We start from the raw sequence: 18114 nt of genomic DNA on the forward strand, positions 1-18114 counted from the left end.
GAATCAGATTCTAACTTCAGTTTTTTTTATCCATCTACTGTATAGGACCACATTTTTTACACTACTTATAAAGGGTACAATAGAGTGAGAGCTTACTCTCTGTGGATTGAATGGCAATAAGCGTGTTTGATTCAAAACTACCAGATACGTGTAATACTGCTTACGTGTGCCTTCCCAGGACTGTGCCACCCTGGGCAATGAGCCACAATTGTGATTACCTACACCAAAAACCCACAGTCACAATTCAGTAAAAGTTATCTTTACACAGAAATTGAACACTACATACCTTGGAAGACATCCACATCCTGATTATCTTCTGTGCTCGGAGATAATCAAAGTTCTCTTGAGCAAAAAAAAAAATACAGGTATATATATAAACATATATATACCGTTTTGTGCACTGAGTCCAGCAGAAAGGCGAGAAAATTGCTCATAATCTCTCCTTTTAGAGTTCCCATGTCAGAGTCTTTTACGCTGTAACTTTCCATATTCATCTTTGTAAAGGGATATTGTCATTTTGAGGTGCTTTTGAAATGAAAAAAAAAAATGTTGCAGCCGAGGCTTTACAAGTGTTCACAGAAAACCTGGGCTGGGTGACTTCTTCAGCCATTTTAAACAATGATGACACCTGTGCTTAGCTCTCATTGTGGGTCTTTTATTATTATTATTATTATTATTATTATTATTGGCCTCTTATGGAAAAGCTTATTTCAGCATAGCCCTGGTTTATTTAATGGCCTACGTTATAACGTATCTCATCAATGTGTAGGTCATTTTTGTTTGAGTATTTTAAATGAACAAAGATGAAAGTATTCTTTCTTAGGCTTCTTATGTAAATAGAGCTCAGTTTTATATTTTTGTTTTCTGGCAGACTAAGTCAAATAGTTTCCTCTTTTCTCTACTCATACATTCTGTATCCAGGTGAGCAGAGGATGACTACAATGTTGCTATCTGAATGGCCTACAGTTACTGTCTCTAACCCAGCGCAAATTCTACGTTATAGTGCAAACAAATTTTAACTTTATTGCATAACAGCAAAAAACAACCGTCCCTACCCTTGTGATGTGACAGATGAAAGTCATAAAGTGCGAATGCATAGCCTGTTGTCTAATTCAGATTCCATGTCAGATTTGGAAGCCCACACTGGATAAACGGATATATCTGTGTCTATCAGGCAAATTTAGGCATGGATGCTATTAAGGTCCCAATTGGTGGCCTATGAGTGTGAATGTGTGTGTGTGAGGGGTCTCTGAGGTGCGGAAAACCTATATAGACCTATTGGGGGGTTATGATTCAGCTGCTGTTGGGCAGAACGAGTCTTTTATCGGATGTGTATCTTGTTTAGAAAATAATAAAATAAAACTCTTAGTCACACGTCAGTCTGAATTGATTTCGAGTTAGTGCTGTTTTTTCTGCTTATGTCTGTGCCATTTCCTTTACTGGGGCTTTTGTCCAACCCGCAGAGCGACTCCGTCACCCCCTCCTCCATCTCCATGTACTCCCCTTTGTCACCCAGCGAGGAGCCAGACGGCGAGCCTTTAAACTTCCTAAGAAAGTCCGGGAAGTACGGGCAGCCCGGCGGCATGCTCTCCACCACGGGTGACTGGTCCTCGTTGTCCGTCTCCCGGTGATAAAAGTAGTTAAAGTTGGACACTATAACGGGCACCGGGAGCGCGATGGTCAACACGCCCGCGATCGCGCAAAGGGAGCCCACTATCTTCCCACCGACAGTGATTGGCTTCATGTCGCCGTAGCCCACCGTGGTCATGGTAACCACGGCCCACCAGAAAGCGTCGGGGATGCTCGTGAACTGCGAGGTGGGCTCGTCCGCCTCGGCGAAGTACACCGCGCTGGAGAACAGGATGACGCCTATTACCAGAAAAAAAATGAGGAGGGCCAGCTCCCGCATGCTGGCGCGCAAGGTATGCCCCAGGATCTGCAGCCCCTTGGAGTGTCTGGATAATTTGAAGATGCGGAACACCCTGACCAGGCGGATTATTCTTAGGATGGCGAAGCTCATCGCCTGCTGCCCGTTGCCCTGGTGCTGCGCCAGGTCCGTGCCGAGGGTTATGAAGTAAGGCAAAATGGACACGATATCTATGGAGTTCATTATGTTTTTAAAGAACGCTGTCTTGCTTGGACTCGCAAAAAAACGAACTATAATCTCAAAGGAGAACCAGATGATGCAGACCGTCTCCACGATGAAAAACGGGTCGTTGAAGGGTGTAAATCCGTGGTCAGGCTGAGAGGAGTTCTGGCGTGGCTGCAGATACTCTTTTTCATCCCTGAACTCGGGCAGCGTCTCCAGACAGAAAATAACAATAGAAATGACTATGACCAGGACAGACACCACCGCTATGCCCCTGGCAGGACTCGAACTCTCTGGATACTCAAAAAGGAGCCAAATCTGGCGCTTGAACTCGTCCTCCGGCAGAGGTTTCTCCTCCTCCTTCACAAACCCCTCATCCTCCCGAAACTTCAGTATGGCCTCCTCGCCGAGTTCATAAAACTTGACCTCCTCGGAAAAGATGTCAAACGGGACGTTGACAGGTCTTTTTAACCGCCCTCCTGACTGGTAATAGTAAAGAATGGCGTCAAAACTCGGCCGGTTCCTGTCGAAGAAGTATTCATTCCTCAGCGGGTCAAAGTACCTGATTCGCTTGTCGGGGTCTCCCAGGAGGGTGTCCGGGAACTGAGTGAGCGTCTTCAGCTGAGTTTCAAACTTCAGCCCCGATACGTTGATGACGACCCTCTCACAGCAGCCGCACTCGCTGTAAACGTTCTCGTATCCGGACTGGGGACGCCTGTCGGTGATAGACACGGTCTCCTCCTCATCATCCATGTTGCACAGAAAGCTCGACCTCTTGCTCCCTCGGCCGCCCTCCGCCGCCTCTCCCCCTCCACCTCCTCCTCCTCCTCTTCCTCCGCTCCCTCGGCCTCTTCCTCCTCTATCATGATGTCCTCCTCAGATCCGAGCAGCGCCAGCTCCGAGTGGCGCAAGTCCCCTCCGAGAGTACTCCGGTTGCGCCTCCACCGACCGACGCCGCGCTGCTTTTTCCGCTCTCTGAGAACTCTGTGCTGCTGTTGCTGTTCGGGCTCCTGCTGCGAGGAGGTGGAGGAGGAGGAGGGGCGCGAGGCGGCGCCGCTGCTGCTGATGTTAGCGGAGGAGGAGGCGGCGCGAGACTGATGTTGGCGGTTGTTAAGGAGATGAGCGCCCGAGGAGGTGGCGGAGGTGGGGCCCCCCGCACCTCCCTCCGCACCGGAGCCACCGTCGGTTGCTGCAGCCGCGGCCGCCGCGGCCGCTCTCATCTGGGCAGCCTGGCGCTCCCTCTCGCGCTCCCTCTCACGCGCGCGGGCTTGGGCATATCCATACGGCAGGTGACTGTTGCACCCGCCGTCCGCACCCACCATGGCAAACTCCATTTTTGTAAAGGTTCGATCCGCGAACGCTACAGAACCCTCGTCAAGAGGGATGCAGACCAGAGGATAAAAGTTGCAGCTCTGTCGCGCAAACACAGAGAGACTGAGGCATCAATCGTTTAGAAAGTCAGATTAACAAACACACCTCTCAGTAAGGTCCATGTTGGCTGGAGTCCCCGTTGCTTCTTACATGATAAAAAAAAGAAAGAAAAAAAAAACATTTACGAGCATATCTTGTTGCGCCCAGTATATATAGGCTATTTTATGACATCATTACCATAACCAAAAAACACCAGGGCCGGTGGCATAGCCTGTTACGCAGACGCTGTGTCAAACTTGCAGCGCCCCTTTTATGCTCAGCATGATAAATCACCGAGTCAACAAGCGACACCCAAACAGTCTTTCTTCGGCTTCTCTGGTGCCCATCAGGTGGTTAATTTCTCAGCCCCAAAAAGCATCTTTTGATCCTCAGTTGTCGCCCATGGTTGCCATTTTATGAGATGAGATTGTATGGGTCTTCGCTCTTATGTTTTGGAGCTCCGACGAATCTGAATGACTTGTTCCTCCGATGCGCTCAGGAGCTGCGAGAAAAAGAAAAAGAGAAAACACAAATTGGTCTATGTAAAAAAGGGGGATGCGTTTATGGTAACGTCAGTTGTTTTTGTGAATACATTGACCACGATGCTACTCATATTACGCGTCTTCACAGCTTTATTATTATTATTATTATTATTATTATTATTATTATTATTATTATTATTATTATTATTATTATTATTATTATTATTATTATTATTATAACAGTGCACACGAAATTATGTTATTAAAGTAGCCTATCATTCTTTGATCCTTACTTACATTTAAAAGGGGGGTCAAAAGAAATCGCCTCTGTCACCCCTACAAACAAATCTGCTGGAAGAGGAAGAGGCGGAGGAATGCTGGGTGAGGATGCAGCTCTCCGTTTGTGCTCAAATCCTCCTCTTGATTTTGGGGTGTAATATCACAAATCCCTCGTCGTATCCGGCGGGCAACCGTATCCACATCCACATCCAGCATATACATCCGTGCTCTGACGCACTCCGAGAAGGACACTTTTTTTTTTTTTTTTTTTTTTTTTGGCTGCGCCTCGACGCCGTGCCTCAATTCAACAGGATCTACTGGCACTTCAGCCCCCGTTGGTGCTGCATCGCTCCTGGTGTACCGGCAACACCAATCAAGAAAAAAAGAAAAAAGCAAAAGCAGGTGTGCCACAGCGAGTTGGCATCAAAGACAGTTCCACTCGATAGCGGCGAATAGAAAGGAGGGTGGGTAAAAGTTTCCATTGGCACAGGCGAGGGTAAATGACCCCATGGTTGAGTCTGAGCATCACACATCTGTCTGTCTGCCGCTGTCGCCCTACCTATAGCCTACTCCTGTATCCCTCCCATTGTGTGTGATGATGGAGAGTCTTAGTGAGAAAGTCGTTCATGTACCGCAGCGCATGCAGGCGGAGCTCGGTCCTCCCCCAGTGGATGCATCCGGTCACTGCGCACCGTGCTGCAGTCTCACAGCCTGCTCTGTCCTTGATCAGGTCGCAACCGGTGTCTTCTCTGTAAAAACCTTATGCGTTACTTTGGGATCATCCCTACGAAATAAGATTATAGAGTACAACGCACACTCTTCAATAAAAATGCGCCTTCATTTCCCAGGCATCAGTTAGATTTTTTTTTTTGTCAGTTTAGCGTGTGCATTTCATTTTTCTTTTTTTTTTTTTTTACAGTAGGCTATTTGTTTTGATCCAGCACACATACATTCTTCCAAATTGGTCTTTAATTATTTAAGAAACCACTTTAAAATAACACAATAATAATAAAAAATCTAAATGTAAAATAATAAGTGTAGATAATATATGAAAACAAAATAATAATCAAAGCAGTTATCAATAAAACTGCCAACACTTGTAAAATAATAAGAGACAGTGTGAAATTTGAAGGGTGAATCAAGTGACTTGTGCTTTGCCACAAAGGGGTTCTGCATCAACGTATGAAAAGTCTTATTCAGTGTTTATGAAGGCAGGTTACTAAGTAACATATTTAGAAATTATTTGTAATATCTCAAAGTTTTTATTTTTATTTCCTTTATTTAGCCAGGTAAACCCCGTTGAGATCTGGATCTCACTTTCAAGAGGGACCTGGACAGCAGTCTGTCATCCACATCAACCTGGTTACAGATACACAGCAACTTGGTTGCATTGCTTTTTTTTTTAAATTGAATTTAAACAATTATTTTATCTCTTTCCTGGGCTGTTTTGTCATTAAAATGTGTTAATATTCTTAAATTCACATTTGTTATGCATGTTGTATTTTCATAATAATCTCAGTGAAGGTTATCTTCATGTTTTAAAGCTTTAAAACTCTTTGCATACATTAACATTACTTCTGGGAGTAAACACTATTACTGCCCACTGTTTCTCCCTCCCTCTGGTGTATAATTAATAGAGCACTCTAATGGGAATATCACCTGTTTAGAAAGTGAAATTACTCAGTTGGTATTTGTGAAAATTCAAATCCTCCTTTCATAATTTAATTGGTCATAATTTTCTTTTTTGTGCATGCAACTTAAAAAAATACTACATAATGTTGGTAATAATGTTCTTGCCAGACACACAATGGCAGTCAAAGAAAAGGTGCTATAGGTTACAATCATTCCAAAAGTGAAAATATAGTAGTATAATAATATTCATGCAACCTAAGCTTTTTTGCCCTTTGTCAAATTAAAATTACAAAGTTGGACTACATTATATTTGAGGTATCCAAGTAAAGGGACACAGAATAGTACATCTGACCATGCTTTTCAAGTTTGTTTTGTTTTGTTTTGTTTTTGTTATTTAAAAAATATTTTTGAAAATGATGTCCTACATTGTGTTGGTCTTTCACATAAAAATCCACTGTACCACACTGAAGTCTGGTTGATACATTTCACCATGTGAAAATGTCCCAGGGGTAGAAATAGTTCTGCAGCACATATTTAAGCTTTAATTTTTCAAAAGCAAACAAAATTGGCATATTTATGATGAAGAAAACAGACAAAACTGGACATTTGTGTTGTCATGATCATAATTCCAACTACCCTGATCAAAACCCAACAACCAATAAAAGCCATGTTTGTCCCCTGGACAGAAGCAAGCTTTGAATTACAGTGCACTCTAGAAATATTTGAATCATTTGAGGAATTATGGTGCAAGGAAAGAACTGCTACTAATTCCCTTATCAGTTAAAGAAAAGCGACCTGAATTAAATGGATTTGTTTGACATATCCACCTGCTTGACGATTGTAACACAACTGTCAGTCTAACAAATTACTGCAATTTGGTATTAATTAGTCAATTCTTGTTCTACTGTTGAAAAGCAATTAAGGATTCAAATACTGATATAGTGGTATAGTGAGTATCATTAATGTGGTCATATTTGGTCCAAAGCAAGATTAGAGCTTTGTTGAAAAAAAAATTAAGATATTAAATAAACAATATAATTGTTTAGAGATTTGCAAGTATAAAGTAGTATATTAGCAGGTAAAGTAACAAGAGTCCTTCTTAATGATTGCCCCCCTGATTGTCACAATAGATTTCTTTGGACCCCATTGGGCTATGGTGGAGTAAAGGTGTAATTCATTGTACATTTTAAGCCTACTACTTTGAATCTGATTGCTCAGATAATTAGTTTTTTTTTCTCTCTGCAGGACCCCTCAGGCCTGCTGCTGGAATACACAACAATCATTAGCCATAGCAATTCACCTCTACCCATCTGATTCATTTGAATCAAAAACTCTAATTAGGACAGAACTGCCTGTTATTCCAGAAACAATATTCCTCTAAGGGATTCTAATCTTCTCCTGAGGGTATGTAGTAAATCTGTGGTTGTAATATTCCCGCAGGGGTATTTTTGGGTGCTTGCCTGTTCAGAAAGAAACCCAGTCTTTGCATCTTTTAGCTAAAAAGATATCTGAAACAAATTGTAAAATTTTATGCCAAGGCACAGCATACTTTGGTAATAGTACCGCTGACGGTGCGAATATCAGTGTCTCTAAGAAGCTCGTCTCCACAGTCTCTGTCTTTCACAAACTCACCTAATATATCAGAGGAGTTCTTTTCTTGTATGCACAACATGTAGGCAACCTTCCACCCACCTGACATTCATCATGCAACCTCACTTCTTGCACTTCATTGAGCATCCACCTCAGTCAGCAGCAGGGGGAGTTGTGAGGCTAGTAATAAGGTGAGATGAAGTGGAGATACGAGGTGTTTTATTATACAAGGGTTAAGATGCATTTTAAACAGAAGTCAGAGCTGCAACAGATCAAAGCTTGTATGCAGTGAACAAATCCAACTCAAGGAATCATCTTATAATATTGTAATGTGTAGCTTGCATTTTTTATTTAAGTAATATAGAAAATGCCTTTCCACACACAAATCCCACATTTGAGAAACATTTTAAATGGTGTAGAATTAATTCCTTTTTTTCAATAAATTAGGAATTGTCCTAATTGTGAGAGGGATTGATAAATACTGTACTATAAAAATGCAATTGTATAATGTAATTGTAACTGCTGAGTAAAGGCTGACTGTGACAGTTTTCCCAATTTGAAGGCAATATATCATTGTTAGTATTTCCAAAATAAATCCCAGGGACAATGTTGGACTTTTATGGATGGTAAACACTAAAGAAATTGCTTTGAATGAAAGATAGATACTGATGGTTGAACTATACTCAATAAATTAAAATGTTATCGAAGGGGTAATTTATTTCTGTTACTTGGTTAAATTAAACACATTATATGGATTAATCACAGTCCAACTGATGTCTCCAAGCTTTTTTTTCAAATGATGATGATTTCCTATTTACAACTTATGAAAATATTAGAATTCATGAGAAACAATAAAAAAAAAAACATGTTCAATACAGAAATGTGGGCTTACAGATTTTTTAAAATACTTATTTAAAGACTTTACATTTAATTTGACAAACCAGTCTCAGCAGAATGCCTAATGTAACTTATTAACATGATTACAATATGAAACTTAATTAGTTTATCTAGCAGTTTGAAAATTTAGGTTTGACCCAGATTCTGATCTTTTCTGAGAAGAAACTGTAAAAGTCTACGTCTAAAATGAATAAAAGGAAGAGAAATATGGGCTGAACACAAAAATATAAAATATGAAAAAAAAACTCTCATCTTCCCTAAATAATTTAATCAAGTTTTATTTAGAAATGTTGCTGCATATAATAAATAGGTTGTACAGATATCCTAAACAAAGTTTGGGAATTAAAGTAATGCTTGTTTCTGTTACTTGGTTAAATTAAACATATTATATGGATTAATCACAGTCCAACTGATGTCTCCAAGCCTTTTTTTCAAATGATGATGATTTCCTATTTACAACTTTTTATGTTGTTTATCAGCCAAAACGGTTAAAGTCCTTGTCAAATAGTATTTTGACTAAACGGGTTAAAGTCCCAGTTGATGTTTATCAGCTAAAAAGGTTAAAGTCCTTGTCAAATAGTATTTTGACTAAACGGGTTAAAGTCCCAGTTGATGTTTATCAGCTAAAAGGTTAAAGTCCTTGTCAAATAGTATTTTGACTAAACGGGTTAAAGTCCCAGTTGATGTTTATCAGCTAAAAAGGTTAAAGTCCTTGTCAAATAGTATTTTGACTAAACGGGTTAAAGTCCCAGTTGATGTTTATCAGCTAAAAAGGTTAAAGTCCTTGTCAAATAGTATTTTGACTAAACGGGTTAAAGGCCCAGTTGATGTTTATCAGCTAAACAGGTTGGGAGTCCTTGTCGGAACAACTTGACTAAAGTCCCAGAGGGTGTAGAATCCCTGTTGTCTCAACTAAAATCTACAAATCTACAAGAGAGGTATTTTTAGAGCCCCCCCCCCTTTTTTTTTTTTTTTTTTTTTGTAGGTTGGAGTCCTTGTCAAATAGTATTACTTTGTGTTTTGTGTTTTTGATGTAAAGCACTTTGAAATGCCTTGCTGCTGAAATGTGCTATACAAATAAAATTTGATTGATTGATTGATTGATTGACATAGTACGGAAGGAGAAATTAAGAGAGGTTCAAGTAACTAAAAAGAAATAATACATAGTCTTTTGGAAAAAAGTATTCATACCCCTTCCACATCTTTACCTTTTTTATGCAATAGAAGAAAAATCTCCTTTGAAATAAAAAAAAACAAAAAACAATCGTGGCCTTCATACATCTTCTGTCTTCCTTAATCAACACTCCACCAACTTTATTCATCTACATAGAGGACTTTTTGTAAAAGGAACAAAAAGTACCCTTCACTCTGGTTGGGGAGTCTCTATAAGCATCAGTTTTTAAGCCTTGCCACAGACTTTGGACTGACTTTAGATCTGCACATTTCAGAAGTCACCAAGGTGACTTCTGAACACAATTGACTGAACTAGATTTTATTAAGGGCCATCAGAGTAAACGTGGTTAAATACAAAAGCATCCTACATCTTTCAGTTTACCCCTACATGTTGATTTGATGCTTTTCTCCTCACCAAAAAATAATGTATAAATAACTTAATATTAAAAAAAATGTTTCAGTGGGTATGTATATTTTTGCAAGGCATTGTATTCCTCAGAGGTTAATAGGGAGCTGTCACTTTGAATATTTCCTACAACTATGCCTCTCAGTCAGTTCACATGGAAACATGAATCCAAGTCACATAACAAAATCCTTGACCTTAAACAGGTTGTAGAGGCGTTTGTTTGTAGAGATTAGTGTGGGTGATCCTCGAGATGAAGGCTTCCGCTTCATCACAAAACCAGAGAGGTTGTTTTTCTGTCTCTGATGTGATCGGGGGTGGGGGAGGAATCTGCTCCAATAGGGCAAAGTTTCTGCAGAAAAACAATCTGGTTGTGACCAAGTGGGGTTGTGAATATTGTTAGTCCTGTCAGGACAGTGATTACGCTGAGCTCACAAAAACCAAGACGACTCTGTTCCAAAGCGCTCAAGCATTAACCTGTGACTTGAATTCCTGAAGTCAGCAACTTGTTCAGCTTAGAGCTCTTTTATATCTCTTCATATACAGCTCACATGAGTTTTTTTACACCCAGAGGAGCTTTATATTTCATTGTACTGCTCAGAGATACGAACCAGAAAATCTTCCTGAGCCCACAAACCGTCACCTTATCCATTACATATAAATTTATTCCTCATGGACAAGAATGTGACATTACAGAACAAACCATCTTCTTTTTGCTGTTGGAAAGAGAAAAAAAACATCCTAACCAGCCCTGCAATGGATTTTTGTGTGTTTCTGTTCTTGCTGCAGGTGGACTTGGCTATTTTTGGGACTACAGTGTTGACATAAACTTGAATGCCTTTTCTGCCCTTTCAGAGTTCTGGGTCGAATATTTAAAAAAAGCTGTTCGTGTGATGAGTGTGTGATTGTACCAGATGTGTGTTTGCAGACTTAATGAGGCATATTTTCAGTAAAGATACAGACATAAAAAGAGAAATTCCCAGCTGTTGTGTAAACTGTTTAGAAAATGGCAAATTAGGTGTCCTACTCTGACTACAGAATTAATCAACTATGTCTGGTGCTCATTAAAAACAGAATGGATACTAACAATGATACATATCTGAGGTTCACTGGAGAAAGCAACACTTCAGAGGACCAGGGTGACATTTTAAAAGTCCTTGTAGTCTTGTTAGACAGGTGTGGCAGTTCTGCAGGATGGTGAAGAAATAAACTCCCTTGTGGCTGCAAAGACAGACTAAGGCACTGCTGGATGAAGCGTGACGCCTTGCCAAAGAAGTGCTTTACTGTCATTGTGGACTGTCCACCTCAGGCTGCAGTTTTAAAATGAGTCAAAACTAAAGTACAGACATCAAAATAGTATAATATAGGGTATTCTGATTCCTTGTGTCCAGGACTGTAATTAATAAGGAACATAGATTTACAGAAATTGTCCAAAAGGCTCACTAACGAAGACCAAACTGCAATAATGTAACTTAGAAGTTTATTTATGAGAATGTCCCACAGCATATGGTTCTTATTCAGACTCAAAATAAGACCATTTGTTGAAAGAACAACATACTCAGAGCAGTAAATAAGCCAAACTGTTAAAAAGAAACATGTAGATTGAATTATTTATTTGAATTTTTAAATCTATTTGTAATATTTTTTGAGAAATTGTTAAATGAAAAACTGACAAAATGTGTCAGTTTTTTTATCATCATTGATTAATCATCAAAATAATCTATAGGATAATCAATAATACAAGTTGAAGAGATTTATCCCTATTGGTGAGTAATCAGAGCTGTGGTTGATTTCCCAAAATCGCATTAATTTATTTTCTAAAGCTAAATTTGACAAAAAAAATGTACTTTTGCAGACCAAATAAAAATTTAAGTTCATGCTCCAAGATAGAAACCATCAAGGTAGATAAGTCATCCAGTCTAAATAAGAGTGGACAAACTGTTGCACAGGTTACATATTGTCTGTTTAGGGTACACAAATTGTGCATTTATCCTGAAAATGGACAAGACCTATGCCACAACAAGCAATAGATGTAGAGTACAGCATACTGCACATCAACATTGTCCATGGCAGTTTGGGGGCAGAGGACTTATAATGCTTCTGTGCTCCATCTGAGTCTTTCCATCAATCTAATCTAAACAACACTTCTGAAATTACAGATTTTTTCCCCCCGTGTGTGGGAGCAAAGGTCCTGTACCATATGGCATCCATGACATGTCGATGGGGAAAATGATGTGGATTTAAGATTAGCCATAGCAGGTAGAAGATGCATTAGGAGATAGACTGAGAAGGTTAGAAGGATTAGGAGCAGCAATATTTAAGAAGACAGAGATGATTTCAAGTGGCAAACTGCTGCAGATCTATGAAGAGTGACGGAGAAGATATTTTCTTTTTATTTTCAAATAAGAGATTCACAGGTAAGATGTTGGTTTAAAGAGGTTTAAATTGAATGAAATGTCTTTAAAAATGTATTGCTTATGTGGTTAAATTATGCAATTCATTTTAGAAAACTTTATTTTCCAACAAGTGTACAACGTTTTTGCTGGATAATCTGTAGAAAAAAAAACATGTTCTCACATTCAGTTTGCTTTCAGTAGAAGAAATATTATTTATACTTATTTTACTATTATTTATTTTAAATATTTAAGAATAACTAATAATTATGTTCTAAATAATTTTAAAAAATAAATTTTTACGTGTTTTAAGTTTAACAAATAATTAGATTTTACACAAAACATGCAAATGTAATTTTTATTTTTAATTCGGAAATCAGATTTGCACATATTGGTCACCATTTTCCTTCAAACCACTAGAAAAATATCTGCAATTACTATCTTCAAATATATTTAAAAAGAGTCAAACAAATAAGCTCTGTAATTTTTTTTATGTTAATAAACACGACTTGGATACTTATGACGTAATCATCTCTGTTAAAGCCATTCATGTTTTTAATTTGTCACTAAATAACCTGAAAAGAAGTCAAAACAACAACAAAAAAATCTTATTCACAGAGAAATGCCCTGAAAGTTTTCTAGAGGGTGGTTAGATAATTTTAGGGTTTCACACTAAAACAAAATGCTGGAACAGAAATTTAGTTTTATTATGCTTTTGTCATATCCAAAGCAGTCCTGGATAATTGTATCACTTTTCCTCCAACTTACAATGTTTTCATTTTCTTTAAAATAATTTTTTTGTGTGTTTGCTTCACTTTTGTAGTAATGCAAAGTAGGAAACCTGTTAAATATCCAACAGGCTGAGCCAGACAAACACACTCCTATACTCACAGTTAAAACTGTCAAACAATAATTTTAATCAAATTTTTATTGCCTTTCTGTGAAGATTGGTGGTGAGACCACAAGTCTATAGACCCAGTCTGGTTCACTGAGAAATGAGAAAAAGATCCAGACCAGAGTACGGTCTCCTGCTTCTTATGCTGAGATGGTTTTATAGTGCTGGCCAGTGGTGTTTATTTTTCCTTTTTTGGGCTTTGTGCTGATCAAATTACTGTATAAAAGTGGTTGAAAAACTTTTTTAAAAAGTGTTGAATATCTATTCTAAGAAGTGAACTGCTCTTGCAGCAGACATCTGTGCTACACCTGGAGGAGGATGCAGTTGGTTGTCCTGGTGGTGGTGCTAGCCCTGGGGAAGGGATGCTTCAGCTGCAACCTGAAAAACGTTAGCATCCTCATGAAGAGATGTGATCAGGAGGTGTGCATCCACACCACAATCTGTGAAGGGCTGTGCTACTTCCAGGTGAGAAAGGATTCACACTGTCTGAGTTATTTATGATAACCAATTGCACGTAATCACTAACAAAACCATATCAAGGTGAGACTTATTTGTCTTTGAAACTGTGCTGAATTCAACTCTGTCAGCTCCCGTTTTCATTGTGAAAATGTTTATTGGAAAACAAGCAAATACTGGTTTTATTAAATATGATGTAATAAAAATCTTCCACCAGTGTTTCCCACTGAATTGTGTTCATATAGTCAAATCTTTAATTCGTTTTGGTAACAGGACCCTGTCTTTGAAAACCCTGAAGTGGCGCCTGTGCAAACGATCTGCAAAGGAGACTGGTCCTACGAGGTGCAAGATAGACATAGAAGGGGGTGTCCGGGAAGCATCACTTACCCTGTGGCTACAAACTGCGGACTGTTCCAGATGTAACACAGAACACAGAGCCGCTTTTATGGACATACCCAACTGTTAAACTACTCCTTTGGTCAGGAAACGCATACTTATTATTGTACCTTTTGTCTGACACTGAAAAAGATACTGCTAATATTTCTGTTTATTTTTTCTTTGTGAACACCAATTGTTTTAAAGTGCCTTAAACCAGAATGACTGGCCTGGTGCTTTATCATCATCAGAAGTAAGAGACTCAATGTCCACATATCGGTTTCACCTTTACTCCCAAACAAGGGGACCAATCCTGAAAGTGCCGTAATTCTACTGGTCAGTTTTTCATTCTGGCAAAATGGTTCACAGAAGGGAAAATAAAAAAGGCTTGCCTCTTTTGACAGGTGGAAATGAAAATATACGGCCTGTATTTCTAAAAGCTCCACTGGAGTCCCTGTTCCTCACTGGCTCTTCTCCAGGGGTGCCGCTAAATGCAGAAACAGCTTAGTAAGCCCTAAACATATATTTCTGTAATGAATTTGGATCTTCCCTGGAATACAACACCGCTTTGGTAGATTTTTATGCTTTGCAGAAAAAGCTTCTTTTCAGGTCATGTAACTTAACGGTACAGCAAGTTATTACTGCTCTAAAAAAAAAAAAATCATATTTCAGCAAATGTGAGCGAATGGTCCTTTATATAATGGAATGGTCTGGTAGACCACTTCATTTTTGAGATAATTGATAGTAAGGCATTAGTGAGTTTCTGAAGTGTCAGCATTGAGTTCATTTAATTTACTTCGAAAAAATAAATGTTCTGTTCTGCTTGTGAAACGTTCCTAGTTCGTTGTGGCACATCATAAATACTTTTGAGTTTTAAACTTTTGATTAACTCTTCACTTCCAATAAGAGACTTTGGTAATATTTAAAGTTTGGTGGATGTGCTGAATATTCATATGAAACACAGATGACAACAGATTTTTCTTTATAGCCAAGGGCACCCATTAACATCTTCTATTTAGTGTGGCTACATATTTAGTGCTTATTTTATATGTTTGTTTTCTAAAAGGGTTTGGATCATCTGTTTTTATTTAGTATGATGGGGAAGATTTCACTCATGTTGATTAGAGTGAAATCTACACCTGCAATTACACCTGCTCACTGTCAGTGAGCAGGTGTACTCACTCAGCTCACAACACCTGCTCACTCACAGTTTGTGAGATAGCTATGATTTTGTCAGACAACTATGCTGTCTTACAAAAGCCATTCTCCTTGAACCTTTTACAATTTGTAACATTGTAAACACAAACTTCAATACATTTTATTAGGTTTTGATGTTTCAACACAGGGCACTGAAAATGAGACATACTTTTAAGCTGATTGTATTAATAAAAATCAGGAAAATGTGTGAATTGAGACTTCACACATTTTCTCCATTTAGCTGGATATCATCCCCCATGCAGTTGCAGGGGGATGGTATCTGTCACAAGGCAACACTGAGACACACAAACAATTATGCACACACACACACACCATAGGGAAATTTAGAGAGACCAGCTAACCAAACATAAATATTTTAACTTGAGAGAGGGAGCTGAATTACATGCAGAAAGACTAAATAAAATTTTGTACAACGCATTTCTGACAGAAGTCACATAATTAGTAGCACCTGAAAATGGAAAGGGTAGGTCACACCTGTGAACTAAGACATAGGGTTAAGACATCGAAATAACAACAACAAATTTATTTAGCTTTTGCATGGAAGTGGAGTCCAAGTCAGGACAAAATTGCTGGAAAGTTTGTAGTTTGTTGTGTCGAGTTGGAAAACACAAGGAGGTGAGACTATAGGAAGAAAGCCTGAAGTAAAACTCTGACCAAAGCCAAAGAGAAATTCAGCAGATATAGATATTGACTGTTTCCCAAAAGGAATTGTGGTAGGGACTATTTTGCCCAGTGTTAGTGTAACAACATCAACAGTTTCTCCATCAATGTAAACAGCCTGAAGGCAGCAAAAATAAATGCAAAATAAATATAAAAAAAAGAAGTCAGAGCGCAGAGATTAGGAGAATGTAAAGCTCTATAATTTCTAAATATTTGTCCATCCAGCTACTATCCACCGCATCCAGCTTCAGTTAAACTGAATGAACTGATCCAAAGCCCTGGAGGTTAACTTAGAAATCAATCTCTGTTTCTGTAATTAGGGAAAAAATTAAATAAATCTTGCTTCTAAATGAATGCCAAACTACTGTATAATGAGTTGTTGTTCTGCCAGAGGCACAACAGTAAACTTCAAGCCAATCTGATGTCCCAGTGAAGAGATAAGCAGCTGACAAACCAACAAGCATCAGCACTGGCGTCCAGATTAATCCCATGGTTTCTGCCAATTGCTGAAAGCACAAATAGAAAAAGATCAATGGTATTAGGAATGAAGTTTACTTTCTCTGATTCTGTAGCATTTCCAACATTTCTAATGCTGAAAATCCTGAATTATTTTTGATTTGATATAAAATCAGAAATTGTTTTAAAAAAAAGCTGCGAATAAGTGATTGTTCTATTAGTTCATCATCTTAGTGAACACCCAGAAGGATCTTTTACTTGTTTACCCTGATGTTAGTGGTTTTTGTATCAGATTTTTATTGCATCTTCTCTCACATCTCCAGCTGAGAGCAACACAGCAGGCTGAGTTTTAGCTGACAAGCTGATGTGTATTCAAGTTGTTAGTGTCTCGTTATAGGCGATTTGTATTATGTCCAGCAGGTCCTCGGAGGTTTATGCTATTATGTTTAAATAGATATTTTATCAAGTTTTCTTCACGGGTCAGTCGCTGTGTCGTCTCTGCTAGAGGGGAGTAATTAACTCAGATTTGCAGTCGAGGTGTGATGAAGCCCCCCTAAAAGTTTCCACTTTTAACAACTTAGAACAGCTGTTTTTTTTTTTGTTGTTGTTGTTGTTGACTATGTATTTTTTAAGAACATAGATGCTGTTAGTTTGCAGATCTCTAAATAAGGACAGATATCTATGAGACAAAAACATTTTAAGTATTCCTGTGAGGGCTTTTGTAAAGTATTCTCCTTTGCTCCTTTGATGTCAATTAGTGTGACTAAATTATGTTGACATTTTACTCTGATTGACACCTTCATCCTTAGAAGATAGACCTTGGTTAGGATGTTCAGTAACAATCAACAATGCTACAAAATTTCACAAAGCAAACATCATGTGCCTAGGTAAAGTAATTGGAGAACAAATGAGACATAAAGGCATAGGCATATCAGTCATCATTCCATGTCTGAGTAAAAAAAAAAAAGAGAAAAAGAGAGAGAGAAGCAGCCCATAGTCATAGGCTTTCAATTCTGGACTGAAAGCCAGTCAGAAATATCGGTGATATAAAAGAAACAAGTACTTGCCTTTTTTGACCTCATCAGCATAATTTTCACCCAGCTGGAAGAAATCTACCAAGAAAATTCTAAATTGTGCTCCTTATTTAATTAAAGTATGAGGTCATGATATTTGCTATATATTTTATGTTTCAAAAGCCATAACCCATATAATAGGTAAATATCTTACTTGAACACTATAACACAAACTCAATCTGATATTTTTTTATGTAAAAGGTCACACATTACTGCAGTTCACTGACAGATTTAGAGGTCAACAGATGTTATGACAACACATGCCATATTTAACAAGCTATTTGAGTCCATGTGACATCCCTAAAGCAATGTTGCCAAAGTGTGGAAGGACATAACCTGAAGGACCCCATCACATTCAGGAGATTATAATTTAATGTCCTCTGTTCGGATTTTTTTTTTCATATTACTTAATAATATAAACATCAAACTGAATTTTTATATAAGCTCTTGATATACCACCCAAATGTTCCGATAGAAGGCGGGAAGTTTACTCAGTATGGAGCAAAACTTCTGTTGCTGTGATGAATGACTTGTTTACATCGACTCGCCCTCAGCACTTATAAATATTAATAAGCTTAATTTATTTGTAGCCTCTGTATGATGAGCTATAAAATGGACTTGGTGCAGGTAATA

General features: G+C 38.4%; 2 protein-coding genes across 2 annotated transcripts; one reads left to right on the plus strand and one right to left on the minus strand.

Moving 5' to 3' along the window:
* Positions 1-244: 244 nt before the first annotated feature.
* kcna4 (potassium voltage-gated channel, shaker-related subfamily, member 4) lies at positions 245-4514 on the minus strand. Its single transcript, XM_055036982.1, is given in 3 exon segments — positions 245-2904; positions 2907-4001; positions 4279-4514. Coding segments are annotated over 2 exon segments (2052 nt in total). The 5' UTR covers positions 3424-4001; positions 4279-4514; the 3' UTR covers positions 245-1369.
* An 8944-nt stretch (positions 4515-13458) lies between these two features.
* Positions 13459-14165, plus strand: LOC129364353 (gonadotropin subunit beta-1-like). Its single transcript, XM_055036932.1, is given in 3 exon segments — positions 13459-13708; positions 13973-14104; positions 14106-14165. Coding segments are annotated over 3 exon segments (339 nt in total). The 5' UTR covers positions 13459-13561.
* Positions 14166-18114: the final 3949 nt, after the last annotated feature.

Source organism: Poeciliopsis prolifica, unplaced genomic scaffold, assembly GCF_027474105.1.
Source record: "Poeciliopsis prolifica strain line A6 unplaced genomic scaffold, Auburn_PproV2 SCAFFOLD011, whole genome shotgun sequence".
NCBI classification, from domain to species: Eukaryota; Metazoa; Chordata; class Actinopteri; order Cyprinodontiformes; family Poeciliidae; genus Poeciliopsis; species Poeciliopsis prolifica.